Source organism: Pipra filicauda, unplaced genomic scaffold (assembly GCF_003945595.2).
Source record: "Pipra filicauda isolate LSUMZ 115617 unplaced genomic scaffold, ASM394559v2 scaffold249_size1133689_pilon, whole genome shotgun sequence".
In the NCBI taxonomy this organism is placed as follows: domain Eukaryota; kingdom Metazoa; phylum Chordata; class Aves; order Passeriformes; family Pipridae; genus Pipra; species Pipra filicauda.
The window spans coordinates 523,391-538,626 of NW_024104364.1; the positions used below are offsets into that span (position 1 = coordinate 523,391).

The following is a 15,236-nucleotide window of genomic DNA, read 5'->3' on the forward strand; positions in this document are numbered from 1 at the left end:
GGGCATCCCACCTGCTCTCAGACCCTTCAGAGGGGTCACCTCAGCACTGGTGAGGCCACCCCTGGAGTGCTGGGTCCAGTTCTGGGCCCTCAGCTCAGGAAGGACATGGAGGGGCTGGAGCAGGTCCAGAGGAGAGCAACGAGGCTGGGGAAGGGACTGGAGCACAAGTGCTGTGAGGAGAGGCTGAGGGAGCTGGGGCTGTTCAGCCTGGAGAAGAGGAGGCTCAGGGGAGACCTCCTGACTCTCTGCAACTCCCTGACAGGAGGGGGGAGCCGGGGGGTTTGGTCTCTTTTCCCAGGCAACTCTCAGCAAGACAAGAGGGCTCGGTCTTGAGCTGTGCCAGGGGAGGTTTAGGTTGGATATTAGGAAGAATTTCTTTCCATTGGAATGGGCTGCCCAGGGAAGTGGTGGATTCTCCCTCCCTGGAGGTTTTTAAGAAGAGACTGGATGTGGCATCAGTGCCATGGGCTGGGAACCACGGCAGGGTTGGATCAAGGGTTGGACTTGATGATCTTGGAGGTCCCTTCCAACCCAGCTGATTCTGTGATTCTGTGATTCTAAGAGACACATCTGGCTAGGGAGGACCCACATACCCTGAAATATTTCACAGAACAGAAAGACATAACACACAGTACAGCGTAAACAACAGTCACTCCACTGCATTTATTTGCTGTTCAGACGAACATTAAGCACCCTGTCCTAATGAATGCCTTTAAGTATTAGCAGCATCTCCTAATGAGCATTAATTAAACTTTTCCAGCATCTCTACCTTCACCAGAGAAAAGTAATTACTCACTGCTGTCCTACAGAGAGGGAAATAAAATCCACAGGATTAGGTTTTTTTAGACTGAGTAAGTAGGGCAGAGAGGAAAGCCTGCAATTTAGAGGCAAGTTGTGTAGCCTGTAATTCCACACGAGCACTACTTCAGGCCTTGGATTGAGTAAAACAGTTTTCCTGCTGCCTGTAAATAAACCACAAAATGGGGTTTAATAATAGCACCAGGTCTGCCAAGGACGTAACTATTTGTCTTTTTCAAAATTCATAAAGAGGACACAGCACAAGCTGTTACCTCAGCTGTTCTGCATGGTTTAACCCCCAGCTGCACACACCCCTCGACAAAAATATTTTATTTATATATATGGCATGTTAATGCTTCTGTAATAAGCCAGTTTAAAAAAGTATGTGCATGAGAGGCATCTGAAGATGTCTCACAGAATCATCACAGAATGGTTTGGGTTAGAACAACGGATAACAACTTCAATGTATTAATACAAAATTGGTTTATACAGCAGTGACCAACTCTCAACATGAAATAAAACCACAGCAACGTCGTCAAACTTATGTCATGAGCATTTTTTGCAGATGTCAAACACAATTCATCGAAGTTCACATTCCAAACATCATCTTCCAAGGAAGCACTGTCAACTCAAAGGAAAGCCAAGCCAATACATATCTCAAAATACTCCTCAGCACTGGAACATCACATTTGATGACTTACTGGGGTCCTTCCCCTCGATGGCAACCCGCAGTTTACACAAACAAGTCCTCCCTGCACCAAAGCATTTCCAATTTAATCTCACTGCAAAGAAGATTAGTGAAATTACTGAGAGATAATAGTTGCAGCAACAGAGGTAAAAATACTTCAGTGGCACTTTTGGTCAGCTGATTTCTGAGGAATTCTTTAGACCAATAAAGGACGAAACAAGCCATTAAACATAATTCCCTGGGATTAATATAGGGCTCTGCCTCTCTTTTACATAACAGGATTCTGAAATTCCCCCCCCCCCCCAAGTACATGCATTAGGAGGAAATCATTTCTACAAACCTAAAACTTTAGGGCTTAGTTATTTCCTGATAGTTCTGTGGTTTTAGAGGAAATAAACTGGATGTTAATCCTCTTGCATTTAATGGGTAGTACCAGCACACTCTGCTGCTGTTTGTTGCGACAAGGTCATGGCAAACCTGGCGTATAACCAAGGAAAAGTCATATATACTGGCAATGAAACCTCAAAGTGGGGGAATGGCTTAAGTGGTTTGGATGTTACTGTTGTCTATTTGTGAAAAAACTGCGTCAAAATAATTTTAAAATCCACAGAATTAAAATCACAGGAAAATTTCACAGATTTCTCATAGAAGTCACAGCACAGGAGGGAAACACTTAATCAGCACGTTGGCTTACACCGAACTCAAATTATTTGTCAGTGGGTTTATGCTTTGGTTTTCAATAATGTCAGGGAAAGAAGAAATAACTTACTTACATGCAGCTCTGTCCTCAGCTGCAGGACAGAGCTGGTGGGCAAAACCAGCTGTGCAAACATGAGAAACAGGCCAGACAGAGCACACAGCCCTTGCTTCTGCTTCAGCTGTGCTTTTGCTATGATCTTCCAAAAAGTCTTGCAGGGAAAAGGAAAACTTACATGAAGACAGGCACTTCTGCTTTCTGCTTCGATTGGTTTTTGCCCAGACTCATTAAGTTTTATGCTGGACACCCCTACCCTGCTACGTGCTGCTGTGTTCAGAACCCAAAATGCACACCCAAAACACTGTGCATGCTTTTCCATAAAGTTTGGCTAAATTACAGCAACTACTGAAGAGATATAATACTTTAAAAGATGCTTTCTTTACTAAATTAGACAGCAAACCACCCAGCCATCTGAAGATTGTATCACAGAATCCCAGAATGGTTTGGGTTGGAAGGGACCTCAAAGCTCATCTTGTTCCAGCCCCTGCCATGGGCAGAGACACCTTCTACTAAACCAGGTTGCCCAAATATATATTCATTTTGTTATATCTAAGTTCAGTTTGCTAAAGCCATAGCCACCACAGGAATTTCATTTTCAGAACAGGTCTAAACCCAGGCTTTTGCCACATAAGACTTGGTGACACCAAAAAATTGAGACCAACATGTTGAAAGCAACTGCTCTAGAGGAAAAACCACTTTCTACCCTAACAGTATTTGCACTAACAACTTAATTTGATAACCTACATCGCTGTATCAAACAGTAATTAAGTAGCCACTTCAGATGGAATTTTTTCTCTCATCTGTTCTTTCATCAACATGAAAGTAGATTTTATTTTATTTCTTCCAGCTGAACACAACACTGGTGTTTATGCCACTGTGCCCTGCTCCCACCCTGACTGGGGGACCCACCGAGAGGACTGTCTGCCAGCATTCCAGACCCATCAGCATTCCATGGTGGCACTGAGCAGGACTGGGGTGACACCAACAGCTGGTTCTTACCCCCCTATGACCATAACACAGAATTCCCACATGGCAGCTCAGCACTCACTCCCCTGCCCACCCAGCCACAAGCTGCAGAAACACATTGAGAGACCTTTGCTGAGCCAAGGAAGGGATCCAAAAAGACATCCTAGAGAGGATTCCAGCCAGGCACTGCAGAAGAATCCATCCACCACGGATTCCCAGAGGCTGGCCATGGCCAGTCCCCACACCAGCACATCCCACTGTGCCCACAAGAGCCATGGACCCTTCCAAAGGGCAAACAGATGGGGCCTGGCAAAACAGTTCCCAAACTGCATGCCGGGCCCTCTCGTGCATGCTAAACCAGTCCCTAGCACAAGGGACACAATTTGAATCCCAAAACACAATAGCCAACACTGAATTGCTCTCAAAATACAACTGCTGAGCGATCCGAGTCCAAGGGAAATTAATTTCTCCCTAAACCCTTTATCAAAAAAATCCCTCTGGCAAAGGCAGCAGGGGCACTTGGGCAGGAACTCAGCACTAAATACACTCCTTTATGTTCTCTATGTTCAAAGCCTGATATACAGCCCAAACCACCAAATGTCCATGGTTGTTTTCCAGAGCAGTTTCTGGCAGACGACTGCACAGATCTCCCAACTTGTATTTTCAAAATTCAAAATGGCCTTTGGTGTTCTTCCCTAGCTCAGAGAAACTGGCTGACACTTCGTACCTCCAACTGCATTTGATTACCAGGAGGTAAAAAGCACTGGGACATACAAACCACTCATTTTTATTCCTAGGACATGAGATCTTTATTCATATTTGCACTACAAAGAAGTGAAATGCCTTATGGCCAGGCCTAAAAACGTGTGTGGGTTTTTAGTGTGATGGGTGAGGAAGGAGCTGCTTCTTTCTTTCAAATGACTACAATGTTTAGTCTGTGATGCACCTCAAGGTGAAAGCTTCTGAACAGTGTTTTTATGTAAACCTGTAATGGTCTGTATTCAGCTACTGAGTGTTGTAAATTGGCAAGCCAAGAATCCAAGATGGAGTAAACATTACCCTGATTCACAGGACAAGCTTGTCCTCACACCCTGTCTCAGAGTGCCACATTCCTCAGCCCCAAACAGAAATACAAGTCTATATTTATAGTCTGACAAAGCATGGGAAGACTGGAAGTGTTCAAGGACACATTGGACAGGGTTTGGAGCAACCTGGTCTAGTGGAAGGTGTCCCTGCCCGTGGCAGGGGGTGGAATGAGATGAGCTGTAAGGTCCTTTCCAATCCAAATCATTCTGTCATTCCACGATTGCCATGTTCCAACTTCACCAAACAGCCAGGACACATTCCCACCTCAGCTGGGCACACCTGGAGGGGAGGAATTTCACCCTGGCAGAGGTGTCTGTAGATGCAGGGCCTCCACCAGCTCCTACTCGACCGACAAAAAGATAAAGCTGTAAATAACATCCAGCACGTGAGGGAAGAATTCCCATGTCTCCAGTTCGAAGGTATACTGGGACCAAACTGGGAAAGCCCTGAACATCTGTGCCTTCCCACACAGGGTTATTAATTAGCAGGTACAAGGCACTAGACCAGCCAGTGCTACAAGGCAAAGTTCAAACGACGACTGAACCTCCTGAACCCGACTCCAGGGACGGCCTCGGCACGTCACACGCCTGAAGACATTTCCTGCTATCAGGAATTGCCTGCTGTGGGTTATGGGCTGGTATTTGTGCTGTGAGAGAAGAGCAACAAACTCCTAATCCTGCTCTTTTGTGCTGTTACTGCGCATCGCCCGCTAATTTCCTTTGTGTCATAATTCCACCTTTTTCTGTCCCACCACACAGGAGTTTTTCCAGGCCGGTGATACCTTTCTTTGTATCTCCTCTACTTCTGTCTCTTTGACATAAGGGGAACAGGCATCCTCAAAGTACTCCCTAGTACTCTCCCACATTCCCACTGGATCCAACCATCCCCACATGTTGGCTCAGACACCTGTGATGGACCAGCTTCTTCCCACCTGTGCCAGAGACAGTCCTGGACAGTCCCAGCCTCACCAAACCAACCCAGTTTTGTACAGCTACAACTGTGGCTGTAGTCAGATTTTGGGTTAGAATCTCATGTCAAGGCAAACCAGCCTGGATTTCATGTTCACTAGTTCCAAATGCAGCGGATGTAAGAAGTGAAAATTTCAGTAGCAGATAATTCACACAGTCACGCTGACCCTGTTGATTGCCTTTACCACCTATTTGAAAGAATACTTCATTACTATGCAGATGGAAAACGCATTTCCAGGCTCCAAACCCCAGAATACTTCTGATGTTTCCATATTCTGGTGAATCCATATTCATCAGACACCAGCTGCCAGGCTGATTGTATTTATTACCAAAGTCAGTAATGAAACAGCACTGAAGTAGAACACAAGAAGAACCACTATTTCAAGTGTACCACGATCTGATAGGGCTACAATTCAAGCTTTACTTTTTTTGTACAGGTAACTGAAGAGACATGGCAATTAAGAGCTTAAGTGATGCAACTTTTTAGCTGTGTCTCGGGAAAATAATTTTACAATGGATCGAGCTTTACAAACTGAACTGCTATTCAGCGAGCGAAGAGTGACGCGGGATGGATAGTAAACACACTAGTGATTTTCAATTTGAAAAGTTACATTCAACCGAGAGCAATCACCAATTCATAAAAAAATTACAGGCTTGAGAATCATACATATTGAATAGTAGCTTTAAGCAAGCTTTTTTAAACGTAGCTCTGAGAACAGGCTGTAAAAGCTCGCTGTCAGAGAAAGCCCAGAGTTATAACTAACAACCCGGGCGTGCTTTGAAAATGAAATCACACTTCCACAGAAAGCCACTACTTTAACGTGTTGCACTTGCATATGACAATAAAAGCACGGTGGCAGAAGCCTGAACAGAAGATTGCTGTGACTGGGTTTCATAGTGAAAGCTGCACCTGAACTACCCGCAGGACGTGGCTGTGTGAAACCACCTGTACCTGCAGCTCCAACAGCAGCACTGGGGACAGCTTTACACAGGTTTTACACCCCTAGCTGCTACTCCCTTTACTCCATTAGTGCCTCTGCAGTCTCCTTGACAAACACCCTTTCTAGGATGCTCCCCTTTTCACCTTGAGAATATGCTCTTGCTTTTAAAACCAACCAGCTTGGGATCCAGCCCATCACATCCAACTGCTGCTGGAATGCCACCTGGGAGCTGCTCCCACTCCCACTGTGACCCGCTGAGGGCCCAAAAAAGATTATTTTAACACAAATTCAAACATCAATTAACAACAGAGACGATGAATTTCTTAGAATTCTGATTTTGGTGATGATGCAGCAGATCAATCCAACTCTGCAATCTTCCTGCTGCATTTTCCCCTCACCTTCTGTTCAGCAGAATTAAATAAGGAATTTACTTGCAAATACGAAGAGCTCATATTTTTCTTGATCCAAATCTAGTACTCTCAGGAATACTATGCTTTGAAGAAGAAAATTGTTCCTGTTCAGGGAACAAGAAGTGATTTAACTAACGGCCCATGAACGCGACAAGATAGCTCTTAAAAGGAAGCATCATGAATTAAAAACAAGAACCAGAAGAATGAATTCAAAGACCTTAAAAGAGAGCAACAATGAAAACTACAGTAATTTTTTCAGCTGTCTGTTTGAATGCACAATTCTTGTCATATTTTAAGATTTTTTTTTTTAAATTAGCTTGAAGCAGATGCTTCAAGAATAAAGGAGCACAGCGCATAGCAAGTCTACGAGCACAGCTTGTTTACTTCAGAAGTTTCCAAAAACACAGTTTAGTTTTGAAGTGTCTTTCTCTTATTAAAGCAAAATGAAACTTGTTTAAAAAAATTAAAGGCGTTGTATCTTTTCAGAGTGATAAAACCCAGCCATTTTCTACAGCCAACTGACATTTCATTAAAGCCAGCCAAGAACTGAAGAGCCATATCTAGACAAAAATTATGGAGATGAAATCTGCTGTTGAAATCACGACTTCTAATAAAGGTTCATCTTTATTTCATTCTTGGCTTCATTCACGGAGAAGAGAAAGCCTCCTGCCACTGTAGACTAGCAGTAAAATTACATTTTCAAGGATTTTAAGTAAGTTCTCTGCTGACATGGAATCCTAAGGTTGGGGCTTAATAAAAAACCAGCATATAGGGAAGAATTTAAATTAAAACTGTCTACCTGAACAAAAAAAATGTCCTTCCAGGAACAACTGGAATAAAAGTGGTTTTTCAGTCCTAGTGAAAACTTGATTCCCCTAAAGGAGGGGACACGGAGGAGGTGGATTTGGAGAAGAACACCAACAGCACCACCTGCTCTGCCACCAGCTCCAGGTAAATGCCTCACTCTGCACTATCCTACAGAGTCTCTCCTGGGAGACATCAAGGAACGGAACAGGGAAGAGAATGGCTCTCCTGAAGGGAACAAGAAAGTACAAATTAGTCACAAAAGCCACATGAGGCCTCGTTATCATCTGAAGCGAACACGCCGAGAAAGAACAGAATCATTAGAGGGCATTTATGGTGTGATCATTAACACAGAACTCATCACAGTAAAATTCAAACAGAGGAGTGCGTGAGAGGGAAAGGCAGTAAGGTCTATGCCACCAGCAATATGTTTTATATGAAGAGTAATATGAATAGCAGGATTATAAATTACATGCACACCCTGATACCCAGTGCTATTAGTGCTTGATAGTCCTCTGCAGCCACACATCTGAGATGCAACTCCCAGCTTTTTGTGAAAGGCAGCTCTCAACCCGATGCAGGACAGCTTTAGAGAGACAACAGAAAGCATTTCCCCTTCAGTTTTCTTTTTCAAGACAGCACATTTATCTTCTGCCTCACCTCATGGAACTGGGATACCCTGCACATCCATTCCAGCAGCCTTGTGTGCTCTGAGCTTTCCCTAGTGTGGTAAAACGACCCAAACTTTCCTTTTTGGTACAGAACAGGTCGGTTCCCCATGAACCCTCAAGCAGGGAGGGCAGTTTTCCATGGCAGCCCCCAGCAGCCCCCACCCAACACCCACCAAGGGCTGCGCAGCTCCTCAGATTTCCCGAGTAACACATTCCTCTGTTCCATCATCCCGAGCTGGAGCGCTGCCAGCCTCCGCAGAAACGCAGAATTAGGGTAATGCCTTTCCTCCGAGAGGCAAAATTATCCTTGTGTGTGTACTCTGATCTCTGTTTTAACACGGCACATTTAGAATTCATCCGATTCTGTGAAAACAGCCCGGGAGTGCGGGCGCTGCCTTAATTGCCAAACATGCAAATGTTTACCCCCACATGGAGGCTTTGTACCCACCTCAAGCACAAGAGGAAATGTAAATGAATCTCAGATACTCAGCTTCAAGTATTGTGTCTCAAGTGCTGAATCCTGATCTGAGTCACTGGATTCGTCAGCCCCGTTTTCATTCATTCTGCTCCAGAAAAGGGACCCCCAAGCAGGGGTGGTAACACTCCCATTAGCTCCTGTCAGCAATGGAGGCATTAGGGATCGATCACAGTCACGTGAGAAAATGCATCCAGCAATAAGTTGTCCTGTAAGCTTGTATTAGATTTTGATCAGGAAGATAAGGCCTTGCTGGTTTCCTGCTCTTCAAGTCCCAGGAGCATCACATGATGTAGGGAAAGTCAGACTCACAAAAAATTGGTTTTATACCGAGTCCATCCACCTGTCAATCTCCTCACCCTCTGCACTAATGCACCGTAATTCAAATAAAGCAATGGATCTGAGGCAGTCAGAGATGTCACATCAGGAAGCTGCAGACAATGGTTGAGTGCACACAGAGCACAAACACACGTCAGCTTTGGGCTGGGGTGTATTGGATCCACCATAAAACACGTGAAGGGCTGAAAAAAGATCCCATCAATTCTTTGATATGAACTGGGATGTCCTCCACGTGTCCCACTGGGAAAAAACCATCACAGCACAAACTGGCACTTACCACAGGCCAGGCAATCCCGATTGGAGGCAAGGAATAAATGCCCCAGCTGGAGGAAGAGCTCCAGCTATGAGTGTGAACATCAACTGTGAAACAAATCTACAGGAAATCAAGATTTAATAGCTTCAGGAGCACTGAAAAAAAAGTTAGTTTGAAGACGACTTTCCATCATTTTAAATCTTGTTGCATTTTTTGACCAAGGATCACTTTTGACACAAGGGAGCCAACGTGCATTCCCTCCGTAACCAAGGGACCAAACTATGCGCTCTGGAAACATTTCTCAAGTGGAAGAGCTACAAGACTCCACCCATTTCTTCCCAGATGCTAGTTAGAGTGGTCATGAAACCATAATAATTGCCACAGAGTAGCTGTATTCATCAAAGCTCCTTAGTTTGGAAGGAAAGCACATTCCTTCCTACGTAGTATCTGGCAAGGCAGGCTGCAGAAAGAGGAACTTGCAGATATCAGTGATTTTTCTTACTTTAAGCCTGCAGTCTAGTTTTGATGTATTTTGGCTACCATGCTGCTGTGAAGAAAGAACACACTCCCAAGTTGTATTGAGGAGTATTTTAGTAAACAGGCTTGCCTGCACATACAAACATCTTTCTGCCTAATTCTGAATCATCACAGAATCATCATCATCATCATAGAATGGTTGGGTTGAAAGGGACCTTAAATACCATCCAGCTCCAACTTCCCCATCACAGGCAGGGATGTCACCCCCTAGATCAGGTTGCTCAGAGCCCCTGAATGCCACATGCAATCACAGATTCTATGCAATCACAGAATCACAGCATGATTTGGGTTGGAAAGGACCTTAAAGATCATCTCGTTCCACCTCATGCCATGGGCAGGAACACCTTCCACTAGCCCAGGTTGCTCCAAGCCCCATCCAGCCTTGCCTTGGACACTTCCAGGGATGGGGCAGCCACAGCTTCACTGGGCAACTTGTTCCAGTGCCTCACAGCAAAGAATTTTTTCCTAATTTCTAATCTAAACCTACTCTCTTCCAGTTTGAACCCATTCCCCCTCATCCTATCACCACCCGTGCTCGTAAAAAGTCCCTCTCCATCCTTCTTGTAGTACCTTCATCTTTCCAGTACCTTCAGGTACAGGAAGGAAAGTGGGTACCTTTAGAAGATGAACTCACCACTCTGATACAACAGATGTGAGTAGAGCAAAATGTTTCCCTTTTTCCTTTACGGAAATAGAAGAACCTGCAGCAGCACCAGCCAGTTACAAGGATAACACCCTAATCCAAGTAACACCAGACAGGGAAGGTCCTGGAGCACACAGCAGCCATCGTTTGGATGCATGTAAGCAGGCGATTAGTTGGGAACCAGCACTTCCCAAGCGTGGCTAAAATACAAATGGACTCATTACACCTCGCCGGCCGCCGGCAGCCTCCGTGCACATCCATACTGATATCCCACTGCACAGGCAGCCCCGGCTCTCTGTAGGGCTGCTTTTCTCATCTGATCAAGATGATGATGAATTATATATAAATAGAGGTATGGTTATCATCTCAATGATCACCTAGAATTTAAGTTTTATTCAGACAACTCGGATCTCAGCATCAGTCCAGGTGCGCTGGCAGAGCTCGAGACTGGCCTCCCACAGACTTTGCTGTGTAAATCCCTGTTGATACCATATCCATGGATTTTCCAGCCATCCCACGCACCTGAGGCCGTCCTCACCCGGGACACAACACCTACCCCCAGCACACAGGTCTTGTTCTCCCTCCTCAGCTAATAAAGACAGAGCAAGAACGGGAAGGACGAATTTCTTCATCAACAAAATGGTCCATCATTTGTGATGTGCAGTTAACAGATGGCGTTCAAATTAACATTCATATCCTTCGAGTGTCTTATCAAACAAGCCTAAACAGCATCTTGAAATTTCCATTTTAAATTTTCTATGAGCTTGCGAGAAGTATCACAGACAGATTTTACTGCTGTCAACTAAAGCTGTTGCTGCCTTTAGTGAAGGACTACAACTATGACTCGAACTAAAGCAGTCCAGCTCCCCGACGTGCCGCTCAAGGCCACCGGGTCACCTGCACAGACCTCACCTGGAAGTGAGCAGCCAGCTCTTAATCACCAAACTTGCCCTTGTAAAATGTTGAGGCAGGCTGTGAGCACCCCTAAAATCCAGAGACAAAGACACAAATTCCTCACCGTCGACCCCTGACATCGGATGCCCTCAGACTTCTGTCCCAACAGCACCCAAAGCTGAGGAGCAGTGGGGCAGAGGGCTCCATGCCTTTCAACATGATGAGGAAGAGCAGTTTTGACTGGGGAAAAAGCATGAGACATGGGACCCTGAAGACCCTGAAGCAATGCAATTATGGGTCTTTGAGGATTCTGACATATTACAAGCACACCAGAGAGCACCAGTTCCCAAGCCCTTGCTCTCTTCACCTCCACCACACACACGACCCCACATGTCTTCCCAGATGGCTCCCAAAGTCTGGAAGGTCTGGACGGTTCTGGATCACAAGGGAACACAAATTCAAAGTCACAGGTCTTTACAGAGAATGCCTTGTCAACAACTTTCCTAATTACATACACCCTGACTGGAAAACTGCCACTGAGCAGCTGTGGCAGCCTTGAAAAAAAAACCTGAACAAAACCCAGTATGTTTTAAAATGCTGTATTTAAGGACATTAAGTCTAAGACAGAGAATGACTACAAAAGTCATCTGATGTGGTAAATAAGCTTGCAATATGTTCCAGTACAGGAAAAATCGCTGGATCTGAAGAATCAGATTGATGTGTTCCAAAAGTTATATAAAATCAGCACGAAGAATGCAACTTCTCTTTTACCAACTCACCTAGTGTTGGGTTTACAAGCTCGGGATGACTATGCTAAACAGCACAGGTCCTTACAAGACTCCAGCAGCAGTTTCCTTCTGTTGAGAAAACCATTCCTCTATTTGAACTAGTTACTAACCCACAGGAGAATTCGGCTCTTATCTTTTGGCAGCTACACTGCCACACCACGCTCACTCAGCAAGAGCCTCATCCAAGTCTGCGATGCTGAAAGTCTGCTGGAAAATCCTCTACACCAAAATGCTTGCTTTTGATTAAACCATCCAGTGACCCTGCAGAAATTAAGAGACTTTCTTCTGAACAGCAGCCCTCTCTCCTCATTAAGTGGTATTGATTCACATGCCCAATATTCTCCTTTTTAACCTGAGTTTTAACCAACCTGCTGGAATCACCAGCCAGTCCTGTTGATCTTCTGGACCCTTTTCCCCACCAGTACCATATTCCCGCCCTCCTACCCCTTCCACACCACCCAGGATTTAAGGAACAGGCAACACGTTGCTGTTACCACGAACTCCTCATGCACATCATCTGGCTCTCGCCATTTTCTACTATTAATCACACCAATTTCTTCTAAATCTTTTCTGCCAGTTTGTACAGTTTGACATCTCTGTTGTGGAAATTCCCAGCACAGGAATACCCCTATTTCCCTCCATGGTAAACACAGAAATCCCTTTGAACGATGGTTTCATCTTCCACAAGCTTTCTCTTTTTAAAAGAGATTATTATTTTCTATCTTAAACAATTTGTCCCTCTTTTTTTTTTTTTTTTAAATCCTCTTATTTCACAACTAACTTGCAGCTGTTCTTTTCTATTTTCTCCATTTGGAGATCTCCACTTCTCCAATTTTGGGAATCAAAACATCTTTCAAAACCTACCAGGCTTCTGTAGGTGCTTTTAAGGTGTGTGTCTGTTTTTTTAATTCAGCAATGACATGAATCAGGACCAACAGCACAGTCTCTATATGTAAGACGACTTTTCATTAGTGGTCAAACGAGGAAAATCCAATTTAAAATACGTATTACCTGAAGTCAAACAGCACCCAGCAGTTATGAAAAAAGGACAAGACAGGTGTTCAGCAAAGCAGCTCTATGAGAAATACTACTGACTCCAGACATGGAAATACTGAAATCCGCTGGGATTCAGAGAAAACCAGTTTTTTCCCAAGACAGCTTCTCATAAGACACCAGGCTCACATCTGGAATACCTGACCGGGAAAGCAGCAGGTACGTCTGGAGCTCCTGAATCATTAGCTCGTGTGGCTGCAGGTGCCACTATTCGGCATTAATTTGACATTTGACAGGCACGTTGATAAAGAAGAACTTACCACAACCATCTGATACCACCAGCTAATTAAAGAGTGCTCAAAATTAACACAAACCCATGGAAAAAGAACACCCGGGAGTTCCCTCTTTGGCAAAAACCAGCAGGACGGAGCGATGGCAGCAGCCCGGCCATTCCCCACTCACCCCTCCGAGCAGCGGATCGTGCGAACACCACGGAAAACAACTCCGAGAGGACGCGGGGACCCTCCGGGAGCGACCCGGGGGGACAGCGGGGGTCAGAGCGCACCAACACCGGATCCGAGGAGCATCCCGGGCGCTCCCCGGCAGAGGCCGCCGGGCCGGGGGATCGCGCATCGCCCCGGGGCCACCCCGGCGCTGCCCCGGGACGGCGGGGCCGCCCCCCCCACCCCGCCCCGCCTTCCCGGAGCCGCGGAAACTTTCCCAGCGCGGCACCCTCGCCCCGGCTGCCCCCCCGGATCCCACCCGGTTGCCCCCCGGTTCCCTCGGGCGCCGCTCCCCGCCGCGGCCCTCCCGCCGCCCCGCAGGGCGCCGGCGCGGCCGGGCCTACGCGCGGCCGGCTGGGCGGCGGCGGGAGGGCCCCGGTCCGGCTCCGTGGCGGCAGCGGCGGCGACGGGAGGAGGGCCCCGGTGCGGCCCGCGGCCCCCGGGGCGCTCACCTGGGCGCACGGTCTTGAGGCGCACGGGCTCCCTGAAGTGCCGCACCACGGCCAGCGTGTCGCGGTGCGTGAGGCCGCTCACGGGGGTGCCGTTCACCTCCAGCAGCACGTCCCCCGGCGCCGGCGCCTTGCCCGAGAGCAGCACGGGGCCCTGCGCGCCCTCGCCGCCCGCGGGCAGGCGGCCCGCCAGGTACGGGAACTCGCCGCGCTCGGCGCCGCCGCGCAGCAGGTCGGGGTCCGGGCCCGCCGGGCCGCCCCAGGACACCACGCACTCCTGCACCTTGCTCAGCCAGTGCCGCTTCTTGCGCAGCGTCTTGGACATGCCGCATTACACGGGGCGACGCTGCCCGCCCCGCGCTGCCGCCGCCGCCGCTCCCGCCCCGGCCGCGGCTGCCGCCCGACTGCCGCCCCTCCGCGCCGCCCCGGACACGCCCCCGAGCCACGCCCCTCCAGGCCCCGCCCCGCCCGGACTGGCCCCGCCCCTCACTGACCGGCCCCGCCCCTCCGTGCGCGCCCCTGGACCCCCCCGGGGCCGGTCCCGCCGCGCGCCCCCGGGCTCGCCACGCCCTGGACACGCCCCCTCCAAGGTGGCCACGTCCCCCCCGCCGCTGGCCACGCCCCCTCCCTGGGCGGGGCCGGGGCCGTCACGGGCGGCGCGGCTGCGGGACCGGGGCAAAGTGCTGAGTCTGTGGGCTCGGCCCCCCGGCAGGGACCCCTCAGGGCCCTACCACGGGCAGGGTGTGGCCCCCTCGCCTGGGAAGAGCCCCTCAGCCAGCGCCCGCCCCGGCCGGAGTCTCCCCTCAGGCAGGGCTCTCCTCAGGCAGAAGTCCCCCTCAGACAAGAGACCCCCTGGTTGCTCCCACCCCAGGCAGGGGCTCTGCTCAAACAGGGCCAGAGTTGTCCAGGAATCTCCTTTCAGACAGGAGACCCCAATCAGCACCCACCCGGGTCTCCCATCAGTCAGGATGTCCATCGGGATCTGTCCTCAGAGAGGAGCCCTTGTCAGCCAGGACATTCCCTCAGCTGAGAGCCCCCAGCCAGTTCTCACCACAGCCTGGACCCTCCTTCACTCAGGATCTTCCTTCACTCAGGATCTCCCCTCACCCAGGATCTCCCCTCACTCAGGATCTTCCTTCACTCAGGATCTCTCCTCAGCCAGGAGCACCCCTAAGCCAGGACCACCCCTCACTCAGGATGTCCCCTCAGCCTGCATCTCCCTTCGACTGGGATCGCCCCTTGGACAGGATCTCCCCTCTGCCACCCCACCAGT

General features: G+C 48.2%; 1 protein-coding gene across 4 annotated transcripts in view; it reads right to left on the minus strand.

Moving 5' to 3' along the window:
• MAGI3 (membrane associated guanylate kinase, WW and PDZ domain containing 3) overlaps window positions 1–14,354 on the minus strand; it is a 68,738-nt gene extending 54,384 nt beyond the window's left edge. For all 4 annotated transcript variants that reach the window (XM_027746218.2, XM_039381931.1, XM_039381932.1 and 1 more), the window contains exon 1: window positions 13,967–14,354. In XM_027746218.2, the coding sequence (XP_027602019.1) occupies window positions 13,967–14,288 (322 nt within the window). In that variant the 5' untranslated portion in view covers window positions 14,289–14,354. The remainder of the gene's footprint in view (window positions 1–13,966) is intronic.
• Window positions 14,355–15,236: the final 882 nt, after the last annotated feature.